We start from the raw sequence: 13,496 nt of genomic DNA on the forward strand, positions 1-13,496 counted from the left end.
AACATTTTGACACAAAAACTTGGGAAAAAGTGTATTCCTATACATCCGAGTTCTGTACATTAATAAGTATTTATACAAATATAATCCACCAAATATTGGCTTCTACTTAAAATTCTGAAATATGGTGATTCATTTGCATTACCTAACCTTCAGCAGTGCCAGTACTAGCATGAACTTTTCAGTTAATTTAAGATCCACAGAGTACATTTGTTTTACGAAGTGGGTACAGATTTCCCTTGCTGTATAACCTGCTTATTTATGCATAAATTAAGTGGTAAAGTGAAGTTTGAACAGCATCGTCTGTGGCGTAGTAACATCAGCAACTGCAAGCTCCTGGCCATCAACAAGTCCCAGCTCTAAAACAGAAAGAGAAGTTTAAATATAGCAAATCCACGTTTAAAAATAGAGAGATATGAATGTCCTTCACACAAACCATACACACAATGAAATAAAGCTGCAAATTACTCACTAGCTAAACCAATATTCATCTAATTCAGCTGGGAAACTAACAGAACTTATCAAAACCTATACAAGCAACCACTAAAGCACCTTCAGCCTACATCAGTTATCAGCTTGCTTTGTTACAGCTTTTTGTAATACCTCCTGGTGCAGCAACTGAAAGTTCACCTCAGAACAGTCTAAAAAGAGCAAGCTGCACTTGACAATGAAGCAACACATGCCATACAGAGGGGCGAAACCAAATGACTATCTTTCTATTTACAAGTGTATCTTGGAAACCTATATGTGACAACAACAGTATGTTACCATTTAGTGTTTTGGAAAGATTTGGCCTTGTTCGTTCTTCGATTGAAGCTACTGTCTGAAAAAAGTCAAAATTTTTCATGTCAAATTCAGGCATGTAAATTTAAATAAAACTATGTAACAAAATTAAGCGGGTTTTGTTTACCTGTAAATAAAGTGTTTTATTTCCTCCATACATGGTTGCAGTGATTGCAGGAGATTTCATCTGCCTATATAAAAAACATTAAAAAACAAAACAAACAAACAAACAAAAAACCCAGATACAGACAAAAATATAAGTAAAAATTACCTAAAATTATTAGCTAAGTCAGAATAGTTGCTTACTTACAATGAAGCATTATTTGTCAAATAATCCAAGATCTCTTGCAGTTTAGCTGATGGAGAAATCTCAATGTTCTGAGGAAGCTGGCTGCAAGCTGGACAGTTCTCCTACAACAGAGCACCACAGGAGCACAGGTTGTGTCTTTCAAAACAACTGCTGTCATAACCTTTTGTGAGAAGATTTGCTTCTGAGTGTTCTTAAGATTGTATTTTATTCCATAAGCTGTGCTTTGCATAGAACAAGTGAAATCTTCAGGATTCGCTTTCAAAAAAGCCAAGGACTTTTTCCTCCACAGGTCACATCACAAACCCTTCAGATACCAATGTAGTACCAGCACTGACTACAGAGTAACTGACTGAAGAATGCCCCTGCACCAGAAACTACTTTTTGAAATATTAGGAAACTGGCTGAGCAGGCAAAAATTAAATATGTCATTATATATAGTGTGCAACAGTTTCTGGTAAATTGATGAGTAGAAGAAAATCTTTTGTTATAAGGGCATCAAACAGGGTATCTGTTGATCTGGAGATTAACACTCCAACTTCCTTATGCTACATGGACAAAACACCACCCCAAAAGCATACAAGGTTTAGAACAATAAAAAATTCCACATCCTGCATGCTGAAAACAATATCCTAGAAAAGAACTAGAGTAATAACATTATAATTTCTGCTTTTAAAACTTTGAAAATACTTGAGTATAGTGCCAGGGACCAGAGAAGTTCAATAGTGAGTGAGTTTCAAACACAAACAAACTGCAGTAAGTTCAATAACAATCACAGAAATAACCCTGCAAGCCTTTCATAGCACTGACCTTTCTTCCAGCTTCAAATGTGTACGAGTATAATCCATCCACGTCATTGAACACCAAGTAGTTGTTGAGAGGAATGTATGCACTACAATGACAAACACGTTTCATGTTAATACATGTCCTTACATTGGAAGCCATGTATGTAATTAGTAAGAAATGAAATACCTTGTGGCTATTTTAAAAACTTCAGTGGCACAAACAGCTGGAATCAGAAAAAAGAAACAACAAAAACCAATTTGTTTGTTTTCTACATCCATCTTAGAACATGCAGACATCAGTGCACAAACTTGTAACAAAGAAGCAACCAGAACAACTTCAGAAAGGGAAAAACAAGCACCTGAAGGCAGCTCCATGCACTACCACCACACATAGTTGGCACTAATCTGAGATTATGTTAAACCTACATACTGTATTTCCAATTTTTATTTTTCTCATATCTGAAATGCTTTCGCTCACTCTGTGTCACACATGAGCTTAAAATTCATACACAATAATTCAGTTTCTCCAAGTGGGAAACAACAGTAAGACTGTAAGTATAAATTACTCCCATTTGAAAAGTATAGTTATTCCTCCCCAGGTTTCCTATTTCTACCTTACAAAAAATAAAAAGTTGATAAAGGATAGGTGAAATGAGTAAGAAATGACATTCTGGTTCTTCCAGCCTACCTGCAATTACTGCATTTGTAGAAGCTACTGCTGGAATAATTCGTTTTACAACCCCTGTAAAAACAAAACATATATAGCTTTGTCTTTTTCCAGAACTATAGAGAAAGATTATTTTTAGCTAGAATAATTACAGAAGGGTGTATCCAAAGATACTTCAAGCACTTTCCAGCAATTTCTATACCGATAAAGTATAATGGCAGGCTGCTCAAGTACTTTGGCGTATTATTTATTTTAGTGAATAAACTCTAAAATACGAGTATGCTGTATTTATTTAGCACCAGAAATTAATGTAAAACTCAGTTCTATTGCTGGTTAACTGGGAAAATGCAAGGAGAAAAACTTGTATGTGATATTCCCTGTGCAAGAACAAGCTTGCCAAGCTGTATCTATACTTTCACCCAATTCTGAGTCAGTCCATCCAGTCAAACAGCACAGTACGTAGACCAATATCTAGCAAGCTTTCCTATACATACAGGTTTGTACTAAGAAAGAAAGAGGTTCCCTTTTCATTTTTCAGGCCTTCCAAAAAAGACAGCAAATTCCTAAGCAGTCTGGCTTGCTGCTACTGACTAACTGTATTGCCTTCATACCCAAGAACATACACATAAAAACTTGAAGCTTCAGCTCCTTTCTGCTGTGTATCTGAAAAAGAAGCTGTTTTCAAATGCTTCAAAACTGTGCAGGCATTTGCACATATATATCTCAGAAGTGGAGTTCACATTTATCTGTGCCAGAAACCTACCTGCTACAGTCTTACGCAGCATAAACTGGCATAAACTGCTGCTGTTGCTAAAAGAGCCAAATCACATTCTTTTGCTCCTACTTTTTGATCCAGAAAATGTGGTAGCAGTTGCTCCAGGTTAAAAATAAAATGGCAAAAAGAATGTTCAGTTTTGTCCCAGATGAAGTTCCTATGAATCATCACTCACATCTAAACATCTGATTCATCATAAAATATTTGTGCTGGCACAGGAGATGAGTTGCTTGTTTCTGTTTTAAGATGTTAAGTGGAAAAGAGCACTATTTCTTTCCCAGCACAGCTGCCAGCTTAGCTTCAATAAATGCAAAGAATGCCAATCCAGGATAACTGCATTAACTAGCCAAGTGTCATACCCTTACCTTGGGTGAGTCTGTATGTAACACCTTTAATATTAAATTGTGATGCTCTTTCCAAAGACTTCTGGTAAATCCACTGTATGTGTTCAGGATCATCTCCATCCAAAGCAACACCTTCTGCAGCAATTTACAGACAAGTTGCAGTTATAAGACCTCTTCAGAAATAGGGCATTATTTTTTACCTAAACACATCCCTTGTTTTAATTTGTGTAAAAAACAGTAATTCATTTAAATACAAAAGCTTGACACTTTGACACTTCAAATAATCAGAACATAATTTCTACAAACATACTACGTTGTAACACATTTTATGTACAATCTGTCTTAATTTCACAGGTTTATAGAGAGGTTACGTGCTATATTCTGAGTCAGGAAAGATACTGTACAGTAGGAGAAACAGATATCTATCAGTACCTATGAAGAAATAATGGACTGGAGAGTGAGTCTGACAAGAGAAAGATTTATCACCAGCTCAGAGAAGGCCCAGTTTCCAAAGTACAGCACATCACATTGGTTAGAAGGTCAGGTTGTAGGTGTGTACACTGAACTCAAAACAAAACTGTTAAAATTAGAAACATTACCTCAGTGTCAATGCAATGTAATAATTACCTCCAAAAGGTTGCTCCTTTGGCCACTGCAATATCCTGACATACTCAATACAATGCTCTGGTAGTCTGGGCATGGATGCAATAGTACACATGGGAAAATTGACCTGAGTAGTCAGGGGTGGGGAGAAAAACAGAAAAAAAGGATTTAATCTACGACGTATAGTAGATGGAAAAGAAACAACCAAACCAGAAAATGGAATACATATAAAAAAAAGAAACATCCCTGTTAATTACCTGTGGTGGATAAAGTTCAAGTGTGCATTCAATACATGCTGTCATACCAGGAATAATCACACGAGCATTTCCTTTGAAACCTTCTGTCCCTCCATCTATTAAAGGTATGATGGAACTTGGATCCAGTACCCCATCTTCGTAACGCAAAAATGACATCTAGCGAACAAAAGTGGACTTTGCTGTGCTTTTGTTTGATTTCACGACTTGCAGGAAAAAATCAGTAACAAGTTTATTCTTAATGGTATGAAATAAGACTGCAGACTTAGTATATGGGCTATTTTAAGTCCATAAAACACTGCATATTTGTTGATGCACAAGACTTCTATCTACCATGTTCACCCAAATCCACACACACAAAGCAAGCGCCATTATTTTCTTACCAGTAAACCAGAAGAATTGGTTGGTTTGTTTGAAGGATATGTTTTCTTTTTTTTCAATTCTTGTTAGGTTTAATATTGGTAAGTAGTGACTCCTTTTTAAACAGACTTGCAGTGATGAACCTGCTCAGTTTAATGCCCAGCATTCTATGTTGTAACATTCTATGTTGTAACAGCGGGGCAACAGAAGACAACTTTTACAGGTAGAAGAAATGCAAGCACTTAGCTAACGAAAAACAAAAAATCACAATGGTAGCATACAGAGAGGCTGTGGAACTTCCATACCGAAACACACCCAACTGAACGGTGTCCCAGTTAGGCACCCTAATTTTGAAACAACCCCTTCAAGGCACTGCACATGTTGACTAACACTCCTCAAGAAAAAGGCAGGTGGGAGCATGGACTTTATCCTTTTCACAACAACAGTAAGGCAGAAGAGGATACACACAGCTGTGAGTTTGAATAGCCCTTATTTCATTTTAATGATATATTCTATGCAAAGCTCATCAATTTTAGTTACATATACTCAAGCAATAACCAGGCTTTACAAAAATTTAATACTTTACCAGCATGCCATTTATCCATCTTCTTGCAATTATAGAGTCCAGCCCACAAACAATAATATGAAACTCTAGGGGGGAAAAAGTGATATTTAAAGTCTATACTAGTGCATTCTACTGAAGACAACCAATGTATTCTGTCTATAACTTTTCCAGAGTAACTGGCTGTAGTTTAACTACTTTTCCTAGGTCACCAAGACCTAGATAGATACATTTAAGTTTTATCTGTGTACATTTAAGCTTTATCTGTAACAGTCAGTCTACAATCAGCACACTGTAGAAGTCTAAAATAATTAGCAATCTAGCAAGCATGAAAACAGCAAAAAACAACTGCAGTGTTCCCCTGAAGCACCATGGTGTCTGGCATGCAAACAAATGCAAACACTTACGTCGATAAAAGCTTTCATCCATGTCTTGAATCTTTTTAAAATATCTGAATGTAAGCACAATAAAGGAATATATTTATAATGCATTTGATTTTATTGTTTTCTATTTGCCAGTCTAAAGCCAAAGCATGATATAATCCGTCACTATGATTTTATATGAGGCTTTCTTTTAAAACTAAGTGATCAGAATATTCAAAGTTCTTACAGCTGATGCTGTAGCAAGTGGTAAAACAAGTAAGGTAGGCAATGTCACATTCGCACATAGGCGAAAGCTCAGAAGAGAACACTGTTCAGGAAGCTCAAAACACGTGCTCTTACGAAGTCCTACATCAGCAGTGCTGCTCTGTGTTTATAACTGAACAAGTCTTACCACCACATACTCAAAACCTTCTGATGAATAAACCTGTAATTCTAACATCTCAGTGAAAATGAAAATATCTAATCTGAATAAAGACTCCATGGAAAATGCAAAACAGTTTCTTAAAGCTCAGGCTTGTTTCCCTTTGCATATTTACCGCATGTCAAAGCCACTCTGGGAAAGAATTCTCAACCATCAGCTGAATGAAATCTGTTCTTTATTGTATAGAAAAAAAAGGACTGCAGCAAAATATTTCAGATACTCTCACCACCCACAGAGTTTTCTAGGCTTTCTGAAGTCTTTGGGGCTACTTCACTCTAAAAGGATACGCTACAACAGCACAGTTGGGGATGCGACTGTTCAGGAATTCTGCTGCAACTTCTGCTTTTGGTCGCCCAACGTCTTTTGGTCTGGAAAAAAAAGGAATTACAAATGGATTAATTTGTAACGTTCAGTCTTTTGAGAGTTTATTTATGAATACTGAATCAAGTGATTCATTATTACTGTAGGACAACATTGATATGGATAGTATTAAGACATTCCTGTAAAGCATTAGATGTGAAAGCCCCAGAGTTATCAAAGTTTATCCCTGAAACAACTGTTATCAGCATACCCACACACCCACAAAAAAAATCTGACTTAAAAAAGACACCAGGAAAAATACAATTTCTATTTGCATGCATTATACTTTGGTGTCTCTATCTTCATCAGTCATCAACAACACAGATCTCAGACAAAAAGAAAGAAAAAAGAAGAAATCACGCCTAACATTTAGTTAACTGCAAGTACTATTTTACTATCATGATGTGGAAGTTTAGAAACCTTTAATGACATTTTGCCCATCAAAATAGTGATTGTATTCATATGTGCTGTTTAGATACAAAGAACTAATCATGAGAACAACACTTACCGAAACAGAAACTGTCGGTTAAGGTTAGACACATCTATGGTATCCATATCTATAACATGGATCTGCCTAAAACCGGACAGTGCCTGTGAAAAGAGATAGGCAACCTCGCTTAATGGGCAATGAAAAGCTTACAGTGCTGCAGGATTCATTCTGAATGCCAAAAAGGCAACCTTTGGAGGAACAAATGTAGGTGTTCTTTGTTCCCTGTGCAGATCAGCATGTCAGCTCTCTTTGTTAAAATGCTGGGTTGCTAATGCTGGTATTTGGACAGATGGAATTAGCAACAATTCAGTTGTCAAAGCACTGGCTTTTGAGAAGGGAAATGCTCTGTGGGGTCTCAAGTGACACATAAAATTGAGTCCCATGCTCTTTTTTTTTCTTTCCCTTTCCATATAGACTCAATTTTGTCACACTTAAAAAAATTCAAACTTCTTATTTTATGCTTTTTCTACATCCCACGTGGAATAACTGCACTAAATGCTGCACTGTGAAACTGATTAACAAATGAACAAGAGGACTAAAGATTTTCAGAGCAGAAATTAACCTCTGGAAGAAAAGCAGTAAGAATTTCTGTATGTCGTATCGGGTACCTTTAGTGCTGAACACTCATTTTGTTTCACACATCAGAGTTCAGCTTTTGCCCAGTATTATCAAAGCAGATCAGAAGAGCCTAATAAAGAGAAGAGTGGGCCTGAGACATGAGGAACATACATGTTGGAGCCCTTAAGATATCTTTACTGATGTGTCAAAGACACTGAATACATGTGAACATCATCTAGATCTACTTATGAGCATTTCTTTCTGAAAATTATAAAAATAAATCATGGTAACTTAAAATCCCTTTGAATGGTGGGGATTGAGCACATATGGCAGATTTATGAAAATGCTTAACACAAGTCCTTCCTCAAAATAAGTCAGCAACAGAGTGAATTTGTTATGCTCCAATAAGCCCACAGTACAGCAGCTCCAGTCAGAAATTAAATCCATCAGCACTACATTTTTGAAGAAAGAAAACTGCTGGGTAGTTTTCAGTCTCTTCAAGCAAAATCCTGCTTAAGTAGAACAGTAACAAAGCAGAACAACATTACTCACAAGTGATGGAACTCGAAACCCTAAGTTAACTGATCTGAAATGACTTCACATGAGGTGAATGGTTTATCAAGCTTGGAGGTAATCCGTAGTGTAGTGAAATAGCAGTAAATAAAAACCATACTAAACTGAATCAACTCATAAGTGCTGATATAGAAACTGTATTTCATAATAATTTACTGTATCAATCCACACATTTTCCATGTAAACTGTAAGGACAGAAGTTTTTACTGCTGAAGTATATGAACTGCAGTTACTACAGTGTTAGTCCAAACTAAGTGCTGGTAAGTGATACATTACAACAAATACGAAAGGCTGTGAGGAAGAAAAACAAATTGAAAAATTAAACTCATAGGTATTTATTGGGTAAATGTCAGACAGCACACTGTCCCGTGGCTGCATTTTTAAACACTTAAAAGTTGCTTCTCAGAGCACACAGAGAATCCGTTACCAGCTAATGCTCTGTCAAGAGAACTACAGAACTCCATAGTGTATTTGCTTTGGTCTTAGACCTATTCTTCCTTTGCCACTTCCATACAGGATAGCACATGTTGGTCTGATGGAATAAAGAAGCTTTTTACACAGACTGGATTCAGCAGTACAGATGGATTCCTGAGTCTCTGAAGATAAGCTCATGTTTACTGAGAGTCACTATTCAGGAGAGCCAAATGGATTCCAACAATGAGGAGGAGGTCACCACAGGCACTGTGAGACTGGCTCTACTACTGGGTCCAGCATTTCCAGCCTCTCTTTGCAGTAATCCAAATGCATAAAAAACTAACTTCAGCTTTGGCTGCTAATAATGAACTCTCTATTTTCTACTCTTAGTTATAGTTCATCCCCCAGGTTCTCATAACTGGGGAAAATTCCCAGCATTAGGCCCTACCTAAGGCTGTAAATGAATATTTTCCTACACTTCATAAGCAGCAGCATGTTGCTCCTCAGGACAAGCTTTGAAAGAGTTATAAGTAAATAAGTACAACATCTTACACTACCACCCTTCAAGCTCATTTCGAGGCATAACTAAGATTATAAGAAAAGGATGAAAACTGAGCAATTACCAAGTTTTTCAGGAGTTCACATCCTAATCCTCCTGCTCCAATAACTAGTACTTTACATGTGCTGAGCAGAAATTCAAGCGCCTGTGGAAAATATAAAACAAACAAAAAATTAATACACTATATGGGAAAATGGATGATTTGTCCTTTGTTTCATACACCTTATTATTGTGTTATCATAAATTTTCAGTACCCAGTAAGCTTCATATAAAACAAGTTAGATAAGTAAAACAGTTTAAGCTTGCAGGAGTAATTATACTTGAACTTTAACCTCTTGTTGAGTTCATGTAATTCCCATATCTCTACTTAAAGGAAAGCAAGTCTTTGGTATCAGTATTCTCTTTGTATTAATTTGGCTGTGAAAAAAAAGCTCTATTTTATTATTACTGAGTTCAAGGAAACGTTTCAGTTTATTGCTTTTCCTCCAAGAAGCTTTTTTACATATAATACAAAATAAACACAGATAGAAAACATTGCTGGCCAGATAATTTTTTTTCTGTTAACTATTCTACTAAAGTCAAAGTAGCAAATAATGGAATGGTAAATTTAAAAGGTTCAACACATTCAACTGTGAGCTTTGAAAAAAAAGATACCAAAGCAAGGACAGTAGAAAAAAATTAAGAGAGCCCAAATTTTGCTTTTCCTTATGGAATATCTTTCCCAATTCTGTCAGTACTCCTATTAAGTTTAATTTCTTCAAGTACAAGAAATTTTTTACCATGCCTAATTATTTAAAAATCAAAAGACAAACACTGCTATTTCTCATGTGAAACTCCAAGATGGAGAATAATTATTATTGTACCGTAAAATACATTTCTACACGTGATGGCAAGCTTGCAGTTAACAGTTTACAATTTAGAAATAAAAGCATATAAAAAGAATACAGCACATTCTAAAATAACAACATTCGCCAACTGAAATACACAGCCTTCATGCAGGTTTACTATTCATATACTGCTGATGGTCAATGAGTGAAACCATTTACATTACTTTCCAACACACACTACAGTTGTTGCTGTTTTTTATTTAAAGTAAGTGTTTCTCACTTGAGTGCCTGGCTCGAAATCAGGATGTGTGAACGGTCCAGATCGCTCGAGGAACTTCTTTACATGGTTCCAGCGACCTTCCCAGTCTCCAGAGTCCCCATACCCACCATCAACAGCCATTCTGCACAGAACACAGTAAATTCAGCTGCAAAACCATAGAGAAATAGCCACACTTATAAAACGTGCTTTCTTTTTCTCATATAGGTTAAAAATAAATTACTGATCAGCCATGCAAAAGTATCTGCATATTTATGTTGATCATCTACACGTGTAAGTAATGTGCATGAACATCTGCAGGAGTGGGGTTCATCGGTGGACCCAGTAAGCAGTAATACAAACATGCAGAAGATAAAAACTGGCATTTCAATAAATCCCACTGATTTTGTTCTTACTAGTAAAAGTTGACCTGAAAAGAAAAAAAAGGGTCTGCTCTTTTTGCTTTTATTTCCCTCACATTTTAAGAGAACGCGTAAAAAAGAAGCTGCCCTTTAGATTTTGAGGGTCCTATTTCCTCAACAAAGTTGAGCATTCATTTTTTTTTTTAATAGACCTTTCAAGAAAGTTCACAAAACAGAATTATCTGTGTTAACTGCAGTTGTGCAGTGTGTAACTGCAATCGTGAGGCACTGAAAGAGCGTCACTAATGTGCCCCAGCACTATCACATCTGAATCTTTATAGTAGCTTAAACAAGCATGAAAAGGTATGAATTTTGAACAATCTTCACCTGCCATGAGTACCATGGTATTTATGACACCCTCGTTTTCCAGCTGTCTCCTGAGCCTGTTAGTAGTTACTAAATGACCTGAAAAATAAACTTGCAGTTCTCTTCTTCTAAACTACAGAGGCAGAATTTTATATGAAATACTCCCACTACCCTTTCTCCCCTTTTGCAGGTCACTTTTAGTAGTAGACAACTATAAAATTAAACTGGTAAGAGACTTACTGGAATAGCTCAAAATCAGCTCACTTATATCATTTCCTAATGTAAGATCACCTACAAGGAACAAGCCTTTGCTTAACACAGCACACCTCCCTTTTCAAGTATGAGCTCTAGACGTGAATACAAATGATTGTTTGCTCTACATTAATACAAAACTAAGCTGGTTATAAATGAGCTTTGAAAGGCTGGATCGTCATTGATAAGAAGCATCATTTGCTTCCACCTATGAAGAAATACGAAGAGAATTTACATCAATAACTGTTGATCAATGTTTAGAATTTGTCACTCCCTTGGGTCACATCTAGACAGCAAATCTCTCAATCTTCAGAGATTTCAGAAGATGGACAAAACAGTATGATGGCTCCAACTTCTAGTCATAGTTTTGCAAAAGGTTTTCAGTAACGGGAGAAAAACTTAACTAAAAACAATAAACATTGGATTCTGCCTGTATTTTGATTGCTGACTCTTTCCTGGTCAACTGTTTGCTTTAGGTATGTTAACCCAGCAGTTGAATAAATTCTTTAAAAAGAGTTTAGTTCATAGAGGATCTTTTCACCTCTGACCTGCTTTTCTCAGTTTGCATCAAAGTAAGATTTTAGGAAGGCAGGAAGACAATAAAACTTCCTCCACTGAATCCCAGTCTCAGCTGCTTTAAACCAGTTTTCAGGATGTGTATGAAATAACAACTTCTGCAAACATAGTATGGATGAATATAAATCATAATAATTGCTTTTATGGATTTTATCTTGCTCTGGAAACAAGTACAGAAGTTAAGCCTGGTGACTGATTCTTTAATCCTTCTTTACAGGCCATAAAAACAGCCACTAAGCAGCTGTACTTCTCTGTTTAGATGTGAATTTTTCTTTTTAGTGCTCACATGGCAAGACCTTGCCTCACTTTTGCAAATACATTATCTCAGTTTTTACAGAGTTGGACATTGTGGAGATCTGAAAAATACCAGCAACTCAACATGAGGTGTTATGTTTAGCTTCAGAGACAGGTTTATTCTTGTGTTGTCACAGCACAACCAAGCATTCACGTCATTAGACGTGAATTTACCAAAATTGTGTGTGTTTCATTGCGTTTTAGATTTTATTCAAAACATCAGAGCACCACAGTCCTTTCAGGCCCACACTTCTCCCTGCCACCTTCGCACACCCAACACTCCATGCTTGTGCAGGACGTGGCATGCACCCCCACAGCCCGCATGCCTCGGGGTTTCTGTGACCCGCACCCCAGTACAGCTCTGGGAGCTTTGGGAAGAGAGCCACAAGGAGATGGAGGGGAACAGTCAAGGGACAGAAGCAGATGAGGTCAGAGACTTCTGCATGTTAGTTTTCAAGGCTGCGCAGAATTTAGAGCTTTAAGAAGCAGAAGCAGCTGCTCTGTAGACTGAAGTATTCACTCTTGGCTAGTTTTGAGTCACCCGTTCCTAGCCTAGTAGCCCTGCCAGGTCCCAGCCAGCAGCAGCTCTCCCACTCCTGCCACAAAGCTCTCAGCACACCAGCCTCCATCATGCCAAGCTTCAAGCCCGCAACCCGCCCCGCGCTGCGGGTGAGCCCCTCGGTCCTCTCCCCAGGAGATTCCTCTTCCCCAGTCCTTGCTGCTCAAGTGCCCTTCCACCTTCCCTTGCTCCTTCTCACCCCCTCAATCTTCTTGCTCCCACAGCCCCTCTCTGCGGCCCTCACAGCAGAGCCGCCCGCTGGCCCAACCTCTCTGCGGGGCTGCGGCTCCCTTCGCTGCCAGCCACCCTTCGACAAGCGCTGCCTGCCCCTGCCGCTCTCCCTGCCCCTGGCCCGGGCCGGCCCGCAGCCCCGCACTAACCCATCCGCCAGCAGCTCCTCTAGCCTCCTTCTTTTCTTCTCCCTAAAAGAGAGAGAATAAAAGAAGGGTCAGTATCGCGCTACAGAGACCGGGGAGGAAGGAGAGGGGACCCCAGGGCCCACCCGTCCCCGGGAAGCGTGGGGAAGGGGCGGCCGAGCACGCACATACAGGGCACTTACGGTTCCTCACCATCCGCCATATTTTTTCCCTCTGCTTCCCATAATGCCCCGCGCGCCGCCGGGCTCCCGCCATGCGCGGCGCCATCATGGGCGGTGCGTCTCCACAGCGGGCGACCATGGCCGCTGAGGCGGGGGGGAGGGGGGGGGCGAGGGGTTCATGAGGGTCCTTGAGAGCGCGGTACAGCTTACACTACAAGCATTGTGAGACGGAGCTCCAGCACTCAGCTCTACCATGCCTCAAGTATTTTCT

General features: G+C 38.5%; 1 protein-coding gene across 2 annotated transcripts; it reads right to left on the bottom strand.

The window, feature by feature from the left end:
• Positions 1–267: 267 nt before the first annotated feature.
• Positions 268–13,266, bottom strand: UBA3 (ubiquitin like modifier activating enzyme 3; the record flags this gene model as incomplete). Of its 2 annotated transcripts, XM_079540552.1 has the most annotated exons (18): positions 268–356; positions 766–820; positions 908–971; positions 1,091–1,191; positions 1,898–1,979; positions 2,060–2,096; positions 2,561–2,614; positions 3,680–3,793; positions 4,286–4,388; positions 4,519–4,674; positions 5,462–5,526; positions 5,845–5,888; positions 6,529–6,609; positions 7,110–7,192; positions 9,260–9,340; positions 10,303–10,423; positions 13,068–13,109; positions 13,247–13,266. In XM_079540552.1, 18 exons carry the CDS (start codon positions 13,264–13,266, stop codon positions 268–270), a joined length of 1,392 nt encoding a protein of 463 aa, XP_079396678.1. The 2 variants fall into 2 exon arrangements, with proteins under 2 accessions (XP_079396678.1, XP_079396679.1); XM_079540553.1 differs by lacking the exon at positions 13,068–13,109.
• Positions 13,267–13,496: the final 230 nt, after the last annotated feature.

This window comes from Tetrao urogallus (genome assembly GCF_951394365.1).
Source record: "Tetrao urogallus genome assembly, chromosome: 10".
Classification (NCBI taxonomy): Eukaryota; Metazoa; Chordata; class Aves; order Galliformes; family Phasianidae; genus Tetrao; species Tetrao urogallus.